Source organism: Vulpes vulpes, chromosome 8 (genome assembly GCF_048418805.1).
Source record: "Vulpes vulpes isolate BD-2025 chromosome 8, VulVul3, whole genome shotgun sequence".
Lineage (NCBI taxonomy): Eukaryota > Metazoa > Chordata > Mammalia > Carnivora > Canidae > Vulpes > Vulpes vulpes.
Window position 1 is genome coordinate 43,224,668 of NC_132787.1, and position 23,133 is coordinate 43,247,800.

The 23,133-nt window shown below is 37.2% G+C and overlaps 1 protein-coding gene across 6 annotated transcripts in view; it reads left to right on the plus strand.

Annotated features, from left to right (window-relative positions):
- The window catches only part of ADIPOR2 (adiponectin receptor 2), a 138,062-nt gene that overhangs the window by 91,329 nt on the left and 23,600 nt on the right, over positions 1–23,133 (plus strand). For all 6 annotated transcript variants that reach the window (XM_072766336.1, XM_072766334.1, XM_072766337.1 and 3 more), the window contains one exon: positions 7,007–7,260. In XM_072766336.1, the coding sequence (XP_072622437.1) occupies positions 7,093–7,260 (168 nt within the window). In that variant the 5' untranslated portion in view covers positions 7,007–7,092. The remainder of the gene's footprint in view (positions 1–7,006; positions 7,261–23,133) is intronic.

Below are 23,133 nucleotides of genomic sequence, written 5' to 3' on the forward strand. Positions count from 1 at the left end.
TGGGCCAAAGGCAGACGCTAAACCACTGCGCCACCCAGGGATCCCGAATGTTTCTTTCTATATGCTGTTTACCTTTGGGACTGTTTCCAGAGGTTTTTAATTTTTTGTTTTAGTTTGTTTTTATCATTTTCATTGGGGAGCAGGTCAGCAGAGCTCCTCATGCTGTCATGCCAGAAATTGTTGTTGGTTTTTTTTTTTTAACCATTCTGATTAGGTTTGTAATGATAGTTCATTTAAGTTTTAATTTGCATTTCCCTGATGGTTAATGATGTCAAACACGTGATTATTTTTATTACTTGCCATTTGTATATCCTCTTTGGTGAAACGGCTGCTCTTGTCATTTGTCCATTTTCTGGTTGGAGTGTTTTTAAATTTTTTTTACATTTTTAAATTTAAATTCAGTTTGCCAACATACAATATAACACCCAATGCTCTTCCCATTAAATGCCCTCATTGCCTGTCACCCAGTTACCCGAAGCCCCCACCCACCTCCCCTTCTACAACCCTTTGTTTCCCAGTGTTAGGAGTCTCTCATAGTTTGTCTGCCTCTCTCATTTTTCCCACTCAGTTCCCCTCCTTTTTTTTTTTTTTAATTTTTATTTATTTATGATAGTCACACAGAGAGAGAGAGAGAGAGAGAGAGAGAGAGAAAGGCAGAGACATAGGCAGAGGGAGAAGCAGGCTCCATGCACCAGGAGCCCGATGTGGGATTCGATCCCGGGTCTCCAGGATCGCGCCCTGGGCCAAAGGCAGGCGCTAAACCTCTGCGCCACCCAGGGATCCCCTCAGTTCCTCTCCTATCCCTTACAGTCCCTTTCACTATTTCTTGTATTCCATGTATGAGTGAAGCCATATGATGATTGTCCTTCTCCAATTTGATTTATTTCACTCAGCATAATACTCTCCAGTTCCATCCATGTCGAAGCAAATGATGGGTATTCATCTCTTCTGATGGCTGAGTAATATTCCATTGTATTTATATACCACATCTTCTTTATCCATTAATCTGTTGAAGGACATCGAGGCTCTTTCCACAGTTTGGCTATTGTGGACATTGCTGCTATTATAAACATTGGGGTGCAGGTGTTCTGGCTTTTCACTACGTCTGTGTCTTTGGGGTAAATACCCAGTAGCGCAATTGCTGGGTTGTAGGGCAGGTCTATTTTTAACTTCTTGAGGAACCTCCACAGTTTTCCAGAGTGGCTGCACCAGTTTCCCATCAACAGTGCAAGAGGGATCCATTTTCTCCATATCCTCTCCAACCTTGTTGTTTCCTGTCTTGTTAATTTTCGCTCTTCTCACTGGTGTGAGGTGGTATGTCATTGTGGTTTTGATTTGTATTTCCTTGATGGCAGTGATGAGCATTTTCTCATGTGCTTGTTGGGCATGTGTATGTCGTCTTTGGTGAAATTTCTGTTTATGTCTTCTGCCCATTTCATGATTGGATTTTTTGTTTCTTGGGTGTTGAGTTTGATAAGTTCTGTATAGATCTTGGATACTTGCCCTTTATTTTATATGTCATTTGCAAATATCTTCTCCCATTCTCTAGGGTGGTCTTTTAGTTTTGTTGACTGTTTCTTTTGCTGTGCAGAAACTTTTTATCTTTTTTTTTTTTTTAAGATTTTATTTATTTATTTAGGAGAGACACAGACAGGGAGCGGCAGAGACATAGGCAGAAGGAGAAGCAGGCTCCATGCAGGGAGCCCGATGTGGGACTCGATCCTGGGACTCCAGGATCACACCCTGAGCCGAAGGCAGACTCCCTACTGCTGAGCCACCCAGGCATCCCAGATCTTCCAACCATTTTGAATTTATCTTTGTGTATGATGTAAGAGAATGGTTCATTTCATTTTCTGCATGTGGCTGTCCAATTTTCCCAGCATCATTTATTGAAGAGACTGTCCTTTTTCCAGTGGATAGTTTTTCCTGCTTTGTGGAATATTAGTTGACCATAGAGTTGAGGGCCCATATCTGGGTTCTCTATTCTGTTTCATTGATCATGTGTCTGTTTTAATGCCAGTACCATACTGTCTTGATTACAGCTTTGTAATACAGTTTGAAATCCAGCAATGTGATGCCTCCGGCATTGGTTTTCTTTTCCAGTGCTCCTCTGGCTATTCAGGGTCTTTTCTGATTCCTTACAAATCTTAAGATGATTTGTTCCAACTCTGTGAAGAAAGCCCATGGTATTTTGATAGGGATTGCAGTGAACGTGTAAATTGCCCTGGGAAGCATAGATATTTTCACAATGTTTATTCTTCCAATACATGAGCACTGAGTGTTTTTCCATCTCATTACGACTTCCTCGATTTCTTTCAGAAGTGTTGTGTAGTTTTTAGGGTATAGATTCTTTGCCTCTTTGGTTAGGTTTATTCCTAGGTATTTTATGGTTTTGGGTGCAATTGTAAATGGGTTGAATTCCTTAATTTCTCTTGCTTTAGTCTCATTGTTAGTGTATAGAAATGCCACTGATTTCTGTGCATTGATTTTGTATCCTGCCACATTGCTGAATTGCGGTATGAGTTCTGGCAATCTTGGGGTGGAGTCATTTGGGTTTTCTATATACAGTATCATGTCATCTGCAAAGAGGGAGAGTTTGACTTTTTCTTTGCCAGTTTGAATGCTTTTTATTTCTTTGTGTCGTCTGATTGCTGAGGCCAGGACTTCTAGTACTATGTTCAATAACAATAGTGAGAGTGGACATCCCTGTCTTGTTCCTGATCTTAGAGGAAAGGCCCTCAGGTGTTTCCCCCTTGAGAATGATATTTGCTGCGGGCTTTTCATAAATGGCTTTTAAGATATTGCGGAATGTTCCCTCTATCCCTACACTTTGCAGAGTTTTAATCAGGAATGGATGCTGTATTTTTTCAAATGCTTTCTCAGCACCTATTGAGAGGATCATATGGTTCTTATTTTTCTCCTGTTGATGTGATCTATCACGTTGATTGTTTTATGAGTGTTGAACCACCCTTGCAATCCTGGGGGGATACATCCCACTTGGTCATGTACTGTTGGATCTTTTAATGTACTTAATCTTCTTAATGTACTGTTGGATCCTGTTGGCTAGTATCTTGTTGAGAATTTTTGCATCCATGTTCATCAGTGATAATGGTCTGCTGTTCTCCTTTTTGGTGGGGTCTTTGTGTGGTTTTGAGATCAAGGTAATGCTGGCCTCATAAAATGAGTTTGGAAGTATTTCCTCCCTTTCTGTCCTTCAAAACAGCTTTAGTAGAATAGGTATTATTTCTTCTTTAAAGGTTTGTAGAATTCCCCTGGGAAGCCATCTGGCCCTGGTCTTAAAGTGTATCTGGGGATCTTGATGCTTCACTGCCCCTCCTGCAATTCTGCCCGATTTCCCTGCTAAGCACTTTTCTGTCAGTGAAAACTCAGGCTTGGATTTTTAAAGTTCCCACTTGTCCAGTGCTGGGCTTTCGTGCCCTGAGGCTTTTGCCCAGGTAGTTGTGGTTCCCCTCCCCCACTTTATTTCTTTTTTATTTTTATTTATTTTATTTTTATTTTTTTCACCTTCCTACCTTGTTAGAAGGGAAAATTTTTCTCTCCTTAGCATTCCAGCTGTTCTCTACCTCTCAGGTTGAATTTTTAGGTGTTCAGGATGTTTTGGAAGGTATCTAGGTAAGTTTGTGGGACTAGATCAGTTGAGGACCCCTACTCCTCTGCCATCTTGCCCATTTCTAGTTGCAGTATTTTTAAGTACTGTTGAATTGTGAGTTCTTTATATAGTTTAGATAATAGCTTATTGTTGGATATGTGATTTACAAATATTTTCTCTCAGTCAACAACTTGTCTTTTCAACTTCTTAGAGTGCTTCAGAGAGGAGTTAATTTTGATGAAGTCCAATTTATCACTTTTTTTCTTTTATGGATCTTACTTTTGGTATCAGGTCTCAATAATCTGCATAGCTGTAGAATATGAAGATTTTATCCTGAGTTTTTTAGAAAAGTTTTACACTTTTGCATTTTACTTTTAAGTCCATGATCCATTTTAAGTTAACTTTTGTATAACCCGTGAGGCTAAGATTGAAGTTCTTCTTTCTTTGGCTGTCACCATTTGTTAAAAAGGCTACTTTACACTAAATGGCTTTAAAAATAAGAGTTGGGTATACATTTTGGATCTCTGTTTTTCATCAATCTGTGTGTCTTTTCTTCTGCCATTACCACACTGTCTTTACTGCTGTAGCTATATAATAGGTCTTCATATTAGTTAGAGGGATTTTCCCCACTTTATTATTTTTCAAGATTGTTTTTAGTAGGACCTGTGCCTTCCATATAGATTTTAGAGTAAGCTTGCCATTATCTTGTTTTCATGCTAAGACTTATCTTAGATTCTTAGTATCAATGCTTTTGGTATCAAAGCATTGCATCCAGTAGCAGTATTTTTTGTCATTAGATAGAATGCAAATAAACTAAAATGTATAGCACATTACAATTCTTGAGTGTTTTAGAACTGGAGTGTTTTGTTAAATCTTTAGGAACCTCAGAACTGACATAAATCCTTTTTCCTTCAATAATTTTATTGTTCAAAACATTTTGTTAGGCCTTCTTGCATTGCTTATAAAGTAGTGAATAGAATTAAGTTCTTTTAATTGAAGATTTTACAGTGCCTTATTTTGTTCATTTTTTTATTTTACTTACAAATTTGGTAAACATTGTTCGGAATGTATATTAATCTCAGGCCTTTCCTGGAAATTTATTTTTTATTTTTTTATTTTAAGATGAATCCTTTACAAATTCTTTGGGAAAACTTACTTCATGTTACTTTCTTTTTTTCTGAGTTGTGGATTACAAAAATAATTCTAATAGAACGTCCCATTAACATTCTCACAAATGAGCAACACTCCACATACAGCTCCGGCTTATGAGATGTGGTCATATTTCAAGGCTGCTTTGCAGAAAGCTTTATTTTACTTGCAACAATTTGAGAATAAAGATTCTGATTCTGTAGTTTACTTGTGATGTAAGCCAAATGACTTTAGGGTTCAAATTTTTATCTTTTTTTCCCCTAGTCTTAATCTTTTGGGTAGTAGAAAGAACATGAACATCATGAGGGCCAGAAAGACCTGGGTGTAAATCTCAACCGTTCCTCTTTATTTTTATTAAAATAAATTAATAAATTAATTTCGGAAGCCACAGTTTTCCACATCTGTAAAATGGATGATAAAATACCATTTTATAACAACACCTCACCTCAGGGGCTGGCTATATATTAGGATTATGAGAGATACCATGTGATGTGTAAATTCTCTGGTACAGAATTTAACTTTGTTGAATCATTGATCCACAGTAAATACTAGCTTCCTTTCCCTGAGATAAAATGAAATGGTTGTTGTCAGATAGTTTTGTGAGCTGTACATAAATAAAGATGTTATTAGCATTGCTTTTTCTTTTAGATTTGGGCATTAATAGCATAGTTTATAATCTCATATTATTAATATGCATGCTCAGGCCCTTATGTGATAGGCACATGCTAAGGTTTGGTGATCCTTAAAGGTTTGTGTCTGTTCTTGCTCCAGAAACTTTGAAAGCCATTAGAGAAATCCTGCAGTAAACTCACTTGATTATATGAAAGAGTTGGCTATTTTTTAGTCTAATTCAAATTTTAGGGCTAATTCTTAGTGCCTATGTATATGAAAACCAAATACATATTTTCACCTTCTTTTGATGCTATGCAGGCCCTCCCACTTTGCCCTACTCTCCTTTCCCCCAGTAAGAACTCTGAATCTCATGGGATTTTATGAGCATAATGCATACCCTGGCTTCTTCCTGTTTTAGTGTTTCTAATTGGATTGACTGTTATAATGACCTTATTAGTATATGTAACTACATGTCTAAATAAAGCTTTTGTACTGCAAGTTTAGAGGACCAAGGACATGAAATAATTGAACTCCCAAGAAACTTATGTCAGTCTAATTTAGAAAGATAGTGATGGTCTCTGAAAGTGTTTTTACCACTCAAGAATATTTAAATGTCATCTGTCAAATTTTCATTAACCGTTTATGTGCATAGCACTTTCTGGGAACTGAAGGGATATAAAGGAATATGCTCTGGTCCTGAGTTTCTTGCCCTGCAAGTTAGTTAGGTTTCAAAACATCTCAGATGTTGAAATGTCAGACATTTGAGGAACTTAAATGCAAAACATTACTAATATGTGCTATGAAAGAGACTTTGTCCTATTTATTTCATATAAAGTATGGTGAATTTCGGTTTCCTCGCCTGAAATGTAGATATACAAATATACCTGGTGAGGTCATTGTGATGTTTAAGAGATTGGATATGTAAGACCCAGCTTTATGCATAAAATCCACGTATTCTTTCTGCAGTTTGGTCTGTTTTTAATTGAAAAAGTGATTGTAAAATGGTCTGTTTGAAAATAGTCCTGGCATATTGTAAAATGACATATTGTAAAAAAAAAAAAAAAAATATGCAGGCAGAAAAAAATGAAAAGTTTCCCCAGTTGAGACCTTTGATTCTTCCCTGTGTACTTCTGTACCACAAGCACAGTTTTGAATATTTTCCAGTAATTATTCTGTGTACATATACAATTATACTTTTATAAATTCTGGGGATGTTGTACATGTTATATCTTGCCTTTTTCATTTAAAAATTTATTTTGAGAAAAAATTTATTTTGACAGCCTTTTTAAAGATTTTATTTATTTATTCATGAGAGACCCAGAGAGAGGCAGAGACATAGGCAGAGGGAGAAGCAGACTTCCCATGGGGAGCCCGAAGTGAGACTCAATCCCAGGACCCCGAGATCATGTCCTGAGCTAAAGGCAGATGTTCAACTACTGGGCTACCCAGGAGTCCCAGATTTTGACAGTCTTTACTATTAGTACATGTGGATATTTTATACATTGTTTTATTGTTCTTAATGATTGTTAGGTATTCTCTTGTTTGAGTGTATAATAACATAACCTTTATCTTCCCCCAGCACTCATTTAATGTGTTTATTTAAAATATGTTAATTCACAGCTTTCCTCTCCTTAGGGTCAACTCACCCTCCAGAAAGTCCATCCTCCCAAGAAGAAGGGACAGAAAGAAAGACCTCTTTGTAAGAAAGTCTTGGGTATCCCATGAACCAGACAGCAGAAAACCGATTGGGGTGCAGCAGGACTCCAGAGCCAGATATAAGGCTCAGAAAAGGGCACCAACTGGATGGTACAAGAAGTGATAATGACAGCCATCAAAGAAATTTGGAGCCTGTTTTAGAGGCATCTGTTCTTTCTTCCCATCATAAAAAAGTAAGTTAAAGGGGAAGTATGGTAAGTAAAAAAACATATATGGGAATGTGATTGCAGGAGGATATTTAGGAATGCTGGAGAGAGGATGGGGTTTTGAAAAGGAATCTTGAGCACATTTGTAAGTTTTTGTTCGGGATAATTTGAAGTCTCTTAAAAATTTAAGTTAGCTAGGTATTATTTGATTTTATAGTTAATCCTTTTCTGCTGATAGTCAAATCACACTTAATCTGCTTTATCTTACTTGAGAAGAGAAATGGGTTTTTGTAGTTCAGCCATGTTTTAGTTATGACAATATCTTGTATATTTTTGGAGAAATTCTAACTCTGTGCTGGAACTACTTTTCCAAATATGGTTTATCTCCAGTGCATACCTTGAAAGTCATTAGAATTCTTGGAACAGAAGGCAGATACTAATCTTTCCTTTTACTCCCCAGGGAAAAGAGCAGCTTTTAAATTATTTAAGCAACTATACCTAGAGAGCAAAGGTATAAGTATCTGTGAACAGCATCAGAAAGTCATTGTTTTATGTATTTTGTTATGTGCTTTGTATCCTTGGAATTATGTAGCATGTGTCCACTGTTGTGGCTCTAGTACAGTGTTTCTCAAACTGTAGGTTGTGTCCATTAGTGGTTTGTGAAATTGATTTTGGTACAAGCAGTGTTTAAAAAATTAAACAGCAAGAGAACAAAGAGGGACATGTATGTAGTAATATACAATTAAACCATATTATTTGATGAAATTCTTTAGTTTTATATAGGTAATATATAGATATGAATAAGGTATGCATTTCTTAATGTGGGTTGTAGTTAAAACATTTTTAAAGCCTCTACTCCATACTGCATATTTACCATCTTAAGAGATAATGTTTATCATGTGGGTAATAGTGGTGTCGGTTTGAACTACAGAGGGTTGTCTTGTCCTTTCAGGTCTCTTAACAAGAATTTCATCAAAGCATTATAGCAATATAGGTACAATATAGGAAATTTAAGATATTTTTTCTATTCTTAATGATACTTTATAAGCCATCTTTATCTTCTTGGCTAATGGTGTTATAGTGAATGATTTACATGTATGCACGTGTGTATGCCCACATGTACACAGGACAGATCAGTAAAAGTAAAAGCACTTATTTGCCTACAGTAAATATAATTTGGTCTTTAAACCAGCATTATTACAGTTTACAAGAAGTTTCACAGATATCTGGGGCAAGAACTTGGATCCACACTTAAGACCTTGCTTTCTTGCTGCCATTTTACAGTAATGTGTACTAGCAGCTAACTATGACTTATCTATGCTGAGCAAGCTGTTTCCCTCATTTGCTACTAAGGCCTAAGTGGTGACTGGGGTGGTGTTTTGTTTTGTTTTTTTCTTAATTACCGTAAGCACGATGTGAATTATTGATAACTATATGCTCATTAGATCTCTAGAACTTTTACAGCTTGCATGACTGAAACTCTATAGCCATTGAATAGCACCTCTCATTTTCTCTGCCCCTGCCAGCCCTTGTCAGCCACCATTGTGCTGCTTTTATGAGCCTGACTGCTTTAGATATCTCATATAAGTGGAATTCTGCAGTATCTCTCCTTCTATTACTGGCTTATTTCACTTAGCATAATATCCTCAAGTTTTGTACATGTAGTATATGACAATACTTCTTTTCTAAGGCTAAGTACTATTCCTTTGTGGGTATATACTGCATTATCTTTATCCATTCATCCACTGATGGACATTTAGGTTGTTTGTACTTCTTGGCCGTTGTGAATAATGCCACCAATACTGTTTTCAGTTTTTTTTTTTTTTTTTTGTGTGTGTGTGTGTGTATACCCAGAAGTCGGATTACTGGGTCATTTGGCAGTTCTATTTTTAGTTTTTTTTTGGGGGGGGACCTCCATACTGTTTTCCATAGGAGTTGCATTATTTTATATTCCCGTCAGCAGTGCACAAGGGTTCTCATTTCTCCACATCTTTACCAATACTTACTATTTTCTTTTTTGGTAATGGGTGTTCTAACAGATGTGATGTGCGGGAGCTTTTTAGGTGACGTAGTTCCACTTGTCTAATTGTGCTTTTGGTGTCATATCCAAGAAGTCATTACCAAAACCAATGTTTTTGGGCTCCCTGGGTGGCTTAGTGGTTTAGTGCCTATCTTTGGGCCAGGGTGTGATCCTGGAGTCCTGGGATCGAGTCCCACATCGGGCTCCCTGCATGGAGCCTGCTTCTCCCTCTGCCTGTGTCTCTGCCCGCCCCCCCTCTCTCTGTGCCTCTCATGAATAAATAAAAAAAATCTTAAAAAAAAAAAAGATAAAAAGTTTCTGCACAGCAAAAGAAACAGTCAACAAAACTGTTCCTGTCTATTGCCCTGAATTCTAATTTCCTGTTTGTTGTCTTGAATTTTAATAATGAGCAAAAGCAAACAAAACAAATTTAGTAGTGTAAATATCCAGAGATTTCCTAAGATATAAACTGGTGTGTACAGTTGAACTGACTATTTTTATGATATGTTGAACCTGTGTTCTAGATGAGAAAACTGAGACAGTGAAAGCTTAAGTGACCATTCCAGTGGTTTCCTGTTTGGGGCAATTTTGACTCCCAGGAAATACTTTGCAGTGTCTGGACACATTTTTGCTGGTCAAAACTAGGGGAATTGCACTACTAGCATCTTGGGGGTAGAGACCAAGGATGCTGCTAAACATCCTATAATACACAGACAGCCCCCACAACAAAGAAGTACCTAGCTGAGTATGTAAGTGCCAGGGTTGAGAAAGCTAATACATGTTCTGATTACCTCATTGGCACATTGTCACAATAGCAGATCTAAAAATATTATGCTTTTGATTAATGGAAGTATTGTAGGAATGTATTTTTTCAGATCCCAGGTCTTTCATTTTGCAGTTCTCCCAAGAGATTTCATCAAATCATCATCCATGTAAATGATCCATCTTAAGTTGTGATTTTTAATGTGCACAGCTTACAGGGTGGAACACAGTGACCCTGTTTGGGTACGCTGGGCTAGGTGCTAGGAATATGGTGATGGGTAAGAGCCACAATTTGTTGGCTGCATTACAGAAGTGGAGGAGACACAGACAACAAACCCCCGAAACACATAAATAAGATAATTTCAAAGTGATAATTGTTATGAAGAGAAAAGTATGCTAACATAGGGAGTTGAGAGAATTTTGAAAAATAAATTATTTCTTACTAAGATTTTAGTTTTAGAGCAGTTTTTAAATTCACAGAAAAATTGAGAGAAGAAATAGAGACTTCCTGCCCTCACATGCATAGCCTCCCCCACTATCAATATCCTCCACCAGAATGCTATCTTTGTTATATTTGATGAGCCTATAATTGACACCCAAAGTTCATAGTTTATATTACAATTTACTCTTGATGTTTTGTATACTATGAATTTGGACATATATCCATTATGGTCTTATACAGAGTAGTTTCAGTGCCCAAAAAATCCTCTCTGCTCCGTTTCTTTCCATCCCTATCCCCCCATCCCCGAGTTCCTTAGCTGTACTTAAGGAAAGTATGTTTGAGTTGAGGCCTGAATGATAAGGAACACCAGCAAGAAGAGTATTTCCAGGTAGAGGAAACAAGCTACCATAGGGAGCCAGAGGTGGAATAAGCTTTTCCCCCTCTGCTACTCTGTATTCTCTTATATCCTGTCCTTCCCTTTTCTTCCCCCTGAGGACTGAAAGAAGGCCAGTGCAATTAGAGCATGAGGAATAAGAAGGAAAAGTGAAATGAGAGGAGGTCAGTAGGCCAGGGAGGGACCTTGATCATATAGGTGTATAGAAGGACTTTAGGTCTTATTTTAATAAAATCTGCTAGAAAGTGGACTGTCTTTGGAGTGTCTAAACAGGAGGGAGGGAGGGATTGGTGACTTTTTTATACCATCACTCTGGATGTGGAGAAGGTACTGTAAGAAGACAGAATGGAAGGACAGGAGCCTGTAGAATATTCTAGGTGAGAGAAATGTTTGCATGAAATAGGGTGGCAGTAGCAGCAGAAGTGGAGGGATTCCCAGTATATTTTGGAGGACCAAAATATATATATATATTAGGACCTCCTGATGGATTCAATGTAGAGATTGAGGAAAAGAGGGTAATCAAAGATCATTATTGGATATTTTAACTGTGCAAAAACTGAGATGGGTAAGATGAGGGGGCAGGCTTTAAAAAGGTGGAATCAAGCATTTCATATTTTAGAATATGAGATTTGAGGTTCTCTTTAGTCATCTTAGAAGAGATAATTGAATAGGTAGTAACTGTATCACTTTATGCTTTTTAATGTACCACTTTCCTTAACTATATTCAAAACTGACAAGTGTGCTTATTGAAGCTGAAGACTTCTGTTAAACAAGCTAGAGAAATTTCAGACTAGCCAATTAGACTGAGATTTAAAATGGCAGCGAAGTTGTATTTATAATATGAGTTATGAGACTAAAATGTTTTTAGAATTCAGAATTTGTCCATCCTGTCCCTTTTGTGTCAGATTCACAGTGGTTATCTGTTTCTCATTATGCTATGTATTTTTATTTATTATTTTCACTTGATAGAGTGGTATCTTCTGAATATGTTTGTGCTCCTTGTTTCAATAACAAATTATCAAGCAAATGTGATTTTTTTCATCCTTATGAATGAACTCATTAGATTGCCTTAAAAACCTCTATTTGAATTTCCTTTAATCTTAGAGTTAACCCAGAAGCCAACAACCTGAACAAAAGAACCATTTCTTTGTTCCCATCTGCTTTAACAGGTTTTCTGTGAGGAATCATGGAATGAGAGCATTAGATTGTCAAATGTTAGAGTTGAAAAGACTCTCTGAAGCCATTTTGGTTTTAACTTCCTCAATTTACTAATGAGGAAATTGTGTGTTTTTGTTCCTAATGAAAATTTGTCCTTTCAGTATTGTTTCTCTTTGGAGTAGAAGTTCTTTGCTGCAAATGAGAAGGTGGTTTATGAAGAGACCAGTGCATCTGTATGAGAGGTGGTTTCAACATACTGGGTCATTTAAGCAGTGAAAACTTCTACTGCTCTAGTTTTCCCTTGCCCTTCCTCTTCATTAATTGCAACTTTTGTTCTGTATTTAATCTGTATACAGTACTGCCCCTTGCTGCTAATTTCAGAGATGTTAGTATAGAAGAATACTATACTATAATAATAATATAGAATAGGAGCTAGAAAAGGAAGATAGAGTTATAAAAAAATTTAATTTTGAGACTGAAATTAAAGACAATTCATTAATATCTTCAAGGGACTTAATGAATTCCATACACCAATTTTTTGGTTTGTTTTTTTTTTTTTTAAGATTTTTTTTTTTTTAAAGATTTTATTTATTTATTCATGAGAGACAGAGAGAGAGAGAGGCAAACACAGGCAGACGGAGAAGCAGTCTTCATGCAGGGAGCCTGATGTGGGACTTGATCCTGGATCTCCAGAATCACACCCTGGGCAGTGCTAAACTGCTGAGCCATCCGGGCTACCCTTGGTTTGTTTTTGGAGGAAGGATTTCTTTCTTGAAATTTCCAGTTTTGAAGTGGAAATATGTTAGCTGTTAGCAAATAGAGTATATCTGTCTGAATAATTCCAGTAGTGCCTTAAATTTGTATGTAGCCTTCTCCAGACATTATCTCATTTGCTTCTCAAAATTGCACTCAAATAGGAAGACCAGATATGATCTCTTTTTATTTTTTATTTTTTTAAAGATTTGTTTGTTTGTTTGTTTACTTATTTGTTTGTTTGTTTGTTTATTTATTTATTTATTTATTTATTTATTTATTTATTTATTTATGATAGACATAGAGGCAGAGACACAGGCAGAGGGAGAAGCAGGCTCCACACAGGGAGCCCGACGTGGGACTCGATCCCGGGATTCCAGGATCACACCCTGGGCCAAAGGCAGGCCCCAAACCGCTGAGCCACCCAGGGATGGATCCCCTGATTTCTTTTTAAAAGTGGATGAAAGTAAGATTTAGAAAGTTTAGAGTAATATGCCCAAGGTCACATGGCCAAATGAGAACATGTGCCAGGTCTTCTGACTGTATTTTCTGCTGAACAAAACTGCCTTTATGAAAATTGGCAGCAGACTGACTTCATGTTTCTCAGTTCTAAACTCTGCCTCTGGCAGCCCCCGTGGCGCAGCGGTTTAGCGCCGCCTGCAGCCCAGGGCGTGATCCTGGAGATCCTGGATCAAGTCCCACGTCGGGCTCTCTGCTTCTCCCTCTGCCTGTGTCTCTGCCTCTCATTCTCTCTCTGTGTCTCTATGAATAAATAAATAAAATCTTAAAAAAAAAAAACAAAAAACTCTGCCTCTTGAGTATTTATGTTAAGCCCAGAGGTTAGATTCAATCATTGGTACTTGTTTTTTGACAGAATTGTTACACACACTTCATTTTTCTTTTAGGCCAGGGTAACTTTGCTTCTTGGATGCATTCTAATTTTTCGGTGAGTTTTTTGTTATTTTGAAAGTAAATAACCTAACATTATCATCATGGTGTGTTCTTTCACATTTCTAATGATTTTGTATAATTTTCTTTGAGTACTTGTTCCTTCATTTTATTTTTACTTATTTTTAAAATGATTTTTTTTAAAAAAATTTGTTTGAGAGAGAGGGAGAGAAAGAAGCAAAGTATTTGCTGAGCGGGGAACTGGATGTTTGGCTCTATCCCAGGACTCTGAGATCATGACCCGAGCTGAAGGCAGATGCTTAACCAACTGAGCTACCCAGGCCCCCATTCCCTTGTTATAAAATGTAGAACTTCGGGGCAGCCCGGGTGGCTCAGCGCTGCCTTCAGCCCAGGGCCTGATCCTGGAGACTCGGGATCGAGTCTCATGTCAGGCTCCCTGTGTGGAGCCTGCTTGCTTCTCCCTCTGCCTGTGTCTCTGCCTCTCTCTCTCTCTGTCTCTCATGAATAAATAAAATCTTTAAAAAACAAAAAACAAAAAAAATAAAATGTAGAGCTTAAGTAGATTGTGTAGGCTTTAAAAAAATGTGTTAATTACCTTAGATTCTCTAGCTATGTTAAATGTAAGTTGTGCATAAGGATAAAAATGTAATAGGAAAAGCACCAGGGGTGTCTTTTTTTTAAAAATAAAAATCAAGTGAAATTCTGAATTTGTAAAAACAAAGTTCTGTAAGCAGTTGTATCCATTACAGAGTGATACATCTTTTTGTGTAGGTGTTTATCAGAAGATTCCTTTAAATCAGTGAATCTATTTTGGAATACTCATCTGATGGATCACCTATGCCCTTTAAGGAAAATAAACACAAATGCCAGGATTTAATCCTAACCTACTAAGTCAGAATCTTTGGGTCTTGGATGAATGTATTTTTAAAAATCTTCACAAGTAACTAAGAAACTCACTACTGTTTAAAAATCAGTGCTTAAAGTTATAGTTTTTTTTTTTTTTTTTTTTTTAAGATTTTATTTATTCATGAGAGACACAGAGAGAGGCAAGAGACGCAGGCAGAGGGAGGAGCAGGCTCCATGGCAGGGAGCCCGATGCGGGACTTGATCCCAGGACTCCATAATCACTCCTTGGGCCAAAGGCCAAAGGCAGGCGCTAAATCGCTGAGCCACCCAGGGATCCCCCCGCCTTTTTTTTTTCCTTAAAAGATGTACTTCTTTATTTTTAGAGAGAAAGAGCACGAGAGGGAGAGGCAGTGGAATAAAAGAGAGAATCTCAAGCAGACTCCCTGCCTAGCATGGAGCTGGATGTGGGGCTTGATATCATGACCCTGAGATCGTGACCTGACCTGAAATCAAGAGCCAGATGCTTAACTAACTGTGCTACCCAGGCGCGCCCCTATAGTTCTTTTATTTAAAATAATGTATTAAAATCTTCTCAGGAGCATGGTTCACAAAAAGACCAATCTCTGTATGCTCTGAGGAATATTTGGGAAATTGAATTAGATTTTTTGCTGTTTGTTAAAGGAAAATGTCACAGTTACTCACAGTTCACCATTTAAAAAATATTGAGATAATCATATATAAAATTCACCCATTTATAGTGTACAATTCAAGTTTTAGTATATTCACAGAATTATGCAACCATCAGAACAGTTTAATTTAGAATATTTTTATTATCTCTGAGTAAATCTTTTATCCATTAGCTAGCTATCATTCCTATCTCCACACCCTAACTCTAGGCCGCTGATTTCTATTTCATCTTTCCCACTCATATATTTAATCATGTCTTTTATATTTTATATTTCATCACAGTACACACCGTAACTTGTAATTATGTATTTGTTTGATGAGATGTTTAGTAATTATTTTTGCTTGCAGACTGTGTTCCATGGTGGAACAAATCTTTCGTTTTATCACCACATCCTCAGACTCAAGCCCAGTCTTTTTGATTCATGCTAGGCATATAACACATAGTTGTTGAATGAATTTATCAGTAGCCAATATAGTGTTCTAGGTCTAAACTGTTTCAAGTAGTTTCCATAAAGAGATGTACAGAAAGAGAATATTGGAGTATGCTGTTTTGAGTTCAGGGAAAATTAGTTAACATACTTTTTTAAATCCATGATAGAATAAGTGTATTTTTATTATTTACCAGAAGAATGATAGCTCATATTTATTGAGCCTGTACAACGTGTGGGGCAACTTTCTAAGCTCTTTTACACATATTATCTCATTCATTCCTAGAGTAGCCTTATAGAGTAGGTATTAGTAAAATCTGTTTTACAGATGAAGAAACAGAGGTTCCATTGAATTTATGTGAGTGATACACTGGGACTCTTATTAGAGGACTTAATATACTACTTCTCTTCATGGGGCTGGATTTTCCTTTCACTGGTTTATTGTCAAAAGTGTGATTTGGCAGTTTGAGTGGTTATTTGTCTTTAATACATTTTAAAGGACACTTTTCATAGATAGTCAAAATTGTGGAAAAGGAGACCCTGCTTGTGGTACTGACCCATTGTAATTGTGGAATTGACTCTTAGGGAGCTTCAAATGAAATATCTGTACAGTTGCATTCATTTCCCTATGTGTGAGAGTCCTTTATTTGAGGCAGTGGAGAGGTTAATTTACTTTATTCCTTAAGAAACTAGGGATCCCTGGGTGGCTCAGCTGTTTGGCCTGCCTTAGGCCCAGGGTATGATCCTGGAGTCCCAGGATCAAGTCCCACATCGGGCTTCCTGTGTGGAGCCTACTTCTCCCTCTGCCTGTGTCTCTTGCCCCCCCGCCCCCTCTCTCAGTGTCTCTCATGAAAAAAATAAAATCTTAAAAAAAAAATGATTTTTTTTAAAAAACAGAGGACTAGAAATCAAATACAGTTGACCCTTGAACAATACAGATTTAAACTGCATGAGTCTACTCATACATGGATTTTTTTGAAATATGCAGTACCACCAGTACTATAAATATAGATTCTCTTATTTATGATTTAAAAAATTTATTTATTCATGAGAGACACAGAGAGAGAGAGAGAGAGAGAGAGAGAGGCAGAGACACAGTCAGAGAGAGAAGCAGACTCCATGCAGGAAGCCCGATGTGGGACTTGATCCTGGGACTCCAGGACCACGCCCTGGGCCAAAGGCAAGCACTAAACCGCTGAGCCATCAATGGATCCCCTATTTATGAGTTTTTAGTAGCATTTTCTTTAGCTTACTTCATTGTAAGAATACAGTATATAACATACAAAATATGTGTTAATCAACTGTTTATGTTATTATGTTATTGGTAAGGCTTTTGGTCCATAGTAGACAATTAGGTAAGTTTTTGAAGAATCAAAAGTTTTATGTGGATTTTTGACTACTTGGGGAGGCAGTGCCCCACCCCTTGGTTGTTTAAGGGTTAACCGTACTTTAAAATCTCTGGAATAGGAATCTATTTTTCATAAGCTCCCTCACATGAATCTGGGGGCACACTTAAGTTTTGGGAACTAGTGATTATAGCCTTCTCCTTTTCATAAGATGTGTATGTATAGGTTCTAGACTGATGAAACTTTTGGCAGTTAAACCTAGGCCCAGAGTAACTGAGTATGTCCTTATCCGTAAATGGAATACCTGATAGTGTATACTTTGTCTCATAGTGTGGTAGTGAGAACTGTGTGTGGTACATGGAAAGTACTTACAAATGTTGGATATGGCATATCATTTGTGTCAATAAGAAAAGATTTGCTTAAATTTCATCTTGGATGCCTGGGTGGCTCAATGCTTGAGCGTCTGCCTTTGTCTCTGCCTGTGTCTCTCAGGAGTAAATAAATAAAATCTTAAAAAAAAAATCATCTTAGGCAGATTCTTTTTCTATGCCTGTTTAAGGACCAGGCATAATCTATTAGATATTGTTATTATACTTTGCAATCATCTTTAAAAAAAAAAAAGATTGTTACTGTTTTTGCTAATCTGAACATAATTCTTATCCCCAGTACTTAAAATAGTTTGGAATATTGTATTTGCTTAATAAATAAGCAATGAATGATTGAACCTAAGTTTTGGCCCTGGTCCACTACCAGCGAGTTGTGTGATTTTGGCCAATTTTCGTTATTTCTTTGGGCCTCATTTTCTTAATATTGAAATGAGTTGTTAGAACCAGGTGATATCTAAGGTTTCTCAACCTCCACATTTCTGTGGTCCCCGTACTATAGTTGTAAACTCTTGTTTGTTAGAGGATAAAAGATAAATGAAGGTCATAATTAGTTTTTCATGGATTGGTCTAATTAGGTGTCTTTGCTTATTAAATTATTATGTAATAGCTACTTTTATCACTTAAACCAAGTTTGTTTTTATTTAGTGAAGCTACTGTGCTTCAGTAATCTCTAAGGAAGCAGTTTTTAAAAAGAAAAGGAAAAACAAAAGCAAAGTTTTGGGTTCAGAGAGACCTAGATTTAAATCTCTGATCTTTTCTATATTTTTATTTCCCAACGTTTTTAAGAAAAAAGCAACAAAAACATTATTGAAGTGTATAATGCATACAGAAAAGTGCATGTATGGTAACCTGTGTAACCAATACCCCTAGAGGTCCCCTTAATGCCTTCCCTCCTCCATAGTGAAGCCCGTCCTTTTCCCAGAGGTAACCATTGTCCTGATTTCTAATGGTATAGATTAGTTTTGCCTAATTTTGTACTTCATGTCATTGGAACCATTAAATACTCTTGTATCTGGCTTCTTTCACTCAGCATCATGTTTGTGAAATTCATCTATACCTTGTGTAGCTGTAGTTTTGTTCATTTTTACTGTCCTTTAGTTTTCTTTGTGTGACTATAATATGTTCTCTTAATGATAGCTAGTGGGTTGTTTGAAGTTCTGGGCTCTTCTAAATAGTATTTCTATAACTATTTTAGTACTTGTCTTCTGGTGAATGTATAGTCGCATTTCTGTTAGCTCTATACCTAGGAGGGGAATTGCTGGATCAGGAATGACCCCTTTCCCCCTTTAAACATTAAAAACATTTAACAGACCCTCATATGGTCATATTTTTAATATTAGTTTGAAACAAAGTGTGTGAAGGAAATTGACCAGGAATGTACTTCATTTATATAAGATTATGTCATTAGGCTGGGAATCAAGGTACCACTGGGAGCTATGTAACTTCCTTAGATTGCATTTCTTTATTTACCATGCTTGATCTGGTTTTCCACATCATAAAATGAGAATAGAAATACTCATCTCAGAAGGTTGCTGAGGATTTGATTATTTAATTTATAAAGGCACTTAGTAAGTGTCCAGCATGTAGTTAGTGCACAATAAATAAGAATTCTGTTACCCTGTCCTTCCTTTGTAATAGTAGTCCGGTAATTACAATAAATCCTAGTAGTCACATCCTGAACTTATTCTTCCATCTCAGCCATCCTTGACTTCAACAGTCTTTTCACAAAGGTGATTTTTAAATCTCTCATCTTAGTAGTGACCTCTTTATTGGACCTTAAACTGTTTTATTTATTTTTATTTATTTTTTCCTTAAACTGTTTTAAATTGAACTAATTTAGCCTGCTCCCTCCCCCATCAGCTTTTCCTTTTGATGTCCTGATTTCTATCAAATAGTCTCAGCTTTCTTCCAAGTATCCAAACTTGGTTCCTAGAATGTCAGAGTGGAGGGAATACCAAATTTAGTTTAGTAAAGATGCATGCATTTATTCTTTCTGCAGATATTTTTTAGGTTTTTGTTTTGTTTTTTAGAATTTTATTTATTTATTTTTAAAGAAAGAGAGAGAACAAGTAGGGGAAGGGACTGGGACAAGCAGACTCCACACTCAGTGAGGAGCCCAACGAGGGACTCAGTCTCAGGACCCTAAGATCATGACCTGAGCCAAAATCAAGAGTCGGATGCTTAACCAACTGAGCCACCCAGGCACCCCAGCGTTGTGTTTTGTGTTTTGTTTTATTTAAGGATGTATTGGCATTCTGGGAATACAAAAATAAAACATAGTTTCTGCTCTTAAACAGCTGACAGTCCAGTTGGAGGGACAGACAAGGAAATCAGTACGTTTGTGGTATTGGTTGTGTGATTGTGCAGGGTACTGTGGGAGCAATTCTGTCATCAACTAGGGTCTAGGGAGGCAAAACTTGAGTTTCAGAGTTAACTAAGAGAAAAAATTAAGGATATTTTAAGCAGAGGGAACAGCAGATATGAAGACACAAAAGTAAAAAATAGCACGATGCTTTTTAGGGAATAGTACCAATAATAGCTAACATGTATTGAGTATACATTGGTATGTACTGGTGTCTAAACCTGGTAAGTGTTCAGCATAGTTAGAATGAAGGATCAAGAGTGCAAAGTAGTGGAGGGTTTGGTAGCAAGTAAGCCTAGACAATTGAGGCCTAAAATCCAGGTCTCTAGACTTCTGGTGCAGTACTTTTTATCATCAAAAATTAGTTTTGAAATATATAATGTGGTATATTGGTTAAAATGAATAGGCCATTTCTTTAGGCCTCTGATTTTAAAACCTGGATTCCTTTAACTATATATGCTAAAGTATATTTAAGGTTTTGTTTTTTAAAGATTTTATTTATTTATGACAGAGAGAGAGAGTCAGAGACACAGGCAGAGGGAGAAGCAGGCTCCATGCAAGGAGCCCGACGCGGGACTTGATCCTGGGTCTCCAGGATCACACCCCAGGCTGCAAGCGGCGCTAAACCACTGAGCCACAGGGGCTGCCCTATTTAAGGGTTTTGAAAGCTAAGACAAAGCCACAAAAGAGGCTTCCAGATTGCCCTGATCTTTAGTTTTACAGGTTCTCTTCACATCTCTGAATTTTCAAGGTATTAAGTTGAAGAGAGCAGCAGCCTTTATGATTGCCTTACTTTTCTTTTACTCCAGATTCTTCTTCATAAATGGGGATTAGGAGCCAACTTTTACTCATTTAACCTAGGAATTACTTATTGAGCAGTTTTGCTTTAACCAAACTTGTAATAATGCCACTCTATATTACTTTATCCTAAGAAAGTTAAATTGTAAATACACTATTGTCTGCTGATCCCAGCATTTTCTTTTCTGGAGGAAGTGTATTTAGGACATTCAGTTAAGATTAGAGAGAGTTGCTATGTGACAATAAAAAAATTGGATGATTTTAAAGATCTTTTCTGTTAGGCTTTGATAGAGATAACTAGTCTGTATAGGCTAAGAGTATATATATATTTAGGCAGTCCAAAATGAATGTCCATATACATTAGATATTGTACTTATTTTACTGGACAGTTCAGGAGATGCATTCATCAGTGCTTTCTCTTTCAGCTTTCATTTTCTTCCTTCCTTCCTTCCTTTCTTTTTTTTTTTAAGATTTTTTATTTATTCATGAGAGACACAGAGAGAGAAAGGCAGAGACATAGGCAGAAGGAGAGGTAGGCTTCCTGCAAGGAGCCCAATGTGGGACTCAGTCCTGGACCCTGAGATCATGCCCTGAGCTGAAGGCAGGTGCTCAACTGCTGAGCCACCCAGGTGTCCCTCAGCTTTCATTTTCTGTAGACACCTTAATTTCCATTAACCCCTGTGTATTTGTTAGCTATATCAGCTTACTAACACCTTTTCTCATTTTCCTTTTTTTTTTAAAGCTTTAGCTACACATTTCAGATTAAAAAACATTTTTTTTAAAGATTTTATTTTTTTATTCGAGAGAGAGAGAGAGAGAGAGAGAGAGAGAGAGAGGCAGAGACACAGGCTGAGGGAGAAGCAGTCTCCATGCAGGGAGCCTGACCTGGGACTCAATCCCCAGTCTCCAGGATCAGGCCCTGGACTGAAGATGGCGCCAAACCACTAAGCCACCCGGGCTGTCCCAGATTTTAAATTTTAAGCTGGATCCAGCCTGTCAGCTTTCCAAAAAGACCATTAAGTTACCTGTTGCTCAAACTAAGCCAAGTTTATTACTTGGCTGCAGTAAGTGCATACCACTGTAAAACATCCTAGTAATGTTTTACAAAGGAGAGGTCATGGATGGATATTTATAGGGTTTGAGGGTCTGGGTTCTAGTGGTTTAAGTCACGTGTTTGAATATAGCATTCATGGGGTGCCTGGGTGGCTCAGTTGGTTGAACATCCAACTCTTGATTTTGACTCAGGTGGTTATCTCAGGGTAATGAGATCAAGCCCTACATTGGGCTCTGCGCTCAGCAGAGCGTCTGCTTAAGAGTTTCTCTCTTCTCCCTCTGCCCCTCCCCCCTAGTGGGTGTGTGCACGTGCACACACTCTCTCTCTATATATAATCTTTTTTTTTTTTAAAGATTTTATTTATTAATTCATGAGAGACAGAGAAAGAGAGAGAGAGAGGCAGAGACACAGGCAGAAGGAGAAGCAGGCTCCATGCAGGGAGCCAGACGTGGCACTCGATCCTGGGTTTCCAGAATTCTACCCTGGGTGGAAGGTGGCGCTAAACTGCTTAGCTACCTGGGCTGCCCTCTCTCAAATCTTTTTTAAAGAAAAAGAATACAGCAATCATATTGGCATTGCAAAGTTTGTGATTTGATAGATAGGATTGGTGGAGCAAGTCTTGATTAACAAATATTTGTTTGATAAGTGAACAGATTCATCCAGTTGAACAATTGATTATACTAAGGGTCTGGTTGAGCAGTCTGTTGTTTAGTTAAATGAGTTTTTGAGAAGTTTCTAAAGCTAATAATAAAGTTATTTACTGATTTATATTCTTACCTTCCTTGGCAGGAATTCCCTGGAACAGATGATAAAATAGGGGCCTTAGATTTTAGTCCTCATAACTAAGCTGTACTTGAATGCAGAAGATATCAGTGCTCAGTGACATCCATAAAAGCAGACAAATTTTAACCAAAGATTTATTGTCCCAAGCCCAATATCTCAGGGTAATGAGGTATTTTACCATTTCTTTTATCTTTATTTTCTAACTGTGGAAGGTATTACAATTGTGAATCTCTGTGACATTCTGTCTACTTCAACTAATACTTACGTTTATAATTTGTGTCTTGCTGTTCTCCTGAATGCATCCTTAGTTTCAATCGAACTGAATGGATATCTTGTCTTCAAAGGGGTGCTTTTGCTTTTTCCCCCTCTTGACGATTCTCTTTCATCTTTCCAGAATTCTGTTTCTCATGCAGCATTTTCTGAGCTCCACATCTCCCTACCCACCTTTAAATTAGTTATACCTTATTTCTATTTTAATCATTTATATGGCTAAGTCAGCCCCTCATTAGGTTGTAAGCTCATGTAAGAAAGATTATACTTTACTCATCTATTTAAGAATATTTTAGTAGACATTTGTTAACGGAATTAATGGAATTGAACTGAGTTTGGATAAAACAGGTAAATGCCCAAATGAATTCTTTCCATATTAGACTGATCTTAAAGGCATTCATCTTTATCATTAAGGCAAAATATACTTTACAGAATTGTTATTTTAGGTTGTTGCACTGTGGATAGATCATCAAAGTTGGATATCATTGTATTTTGAAGTATA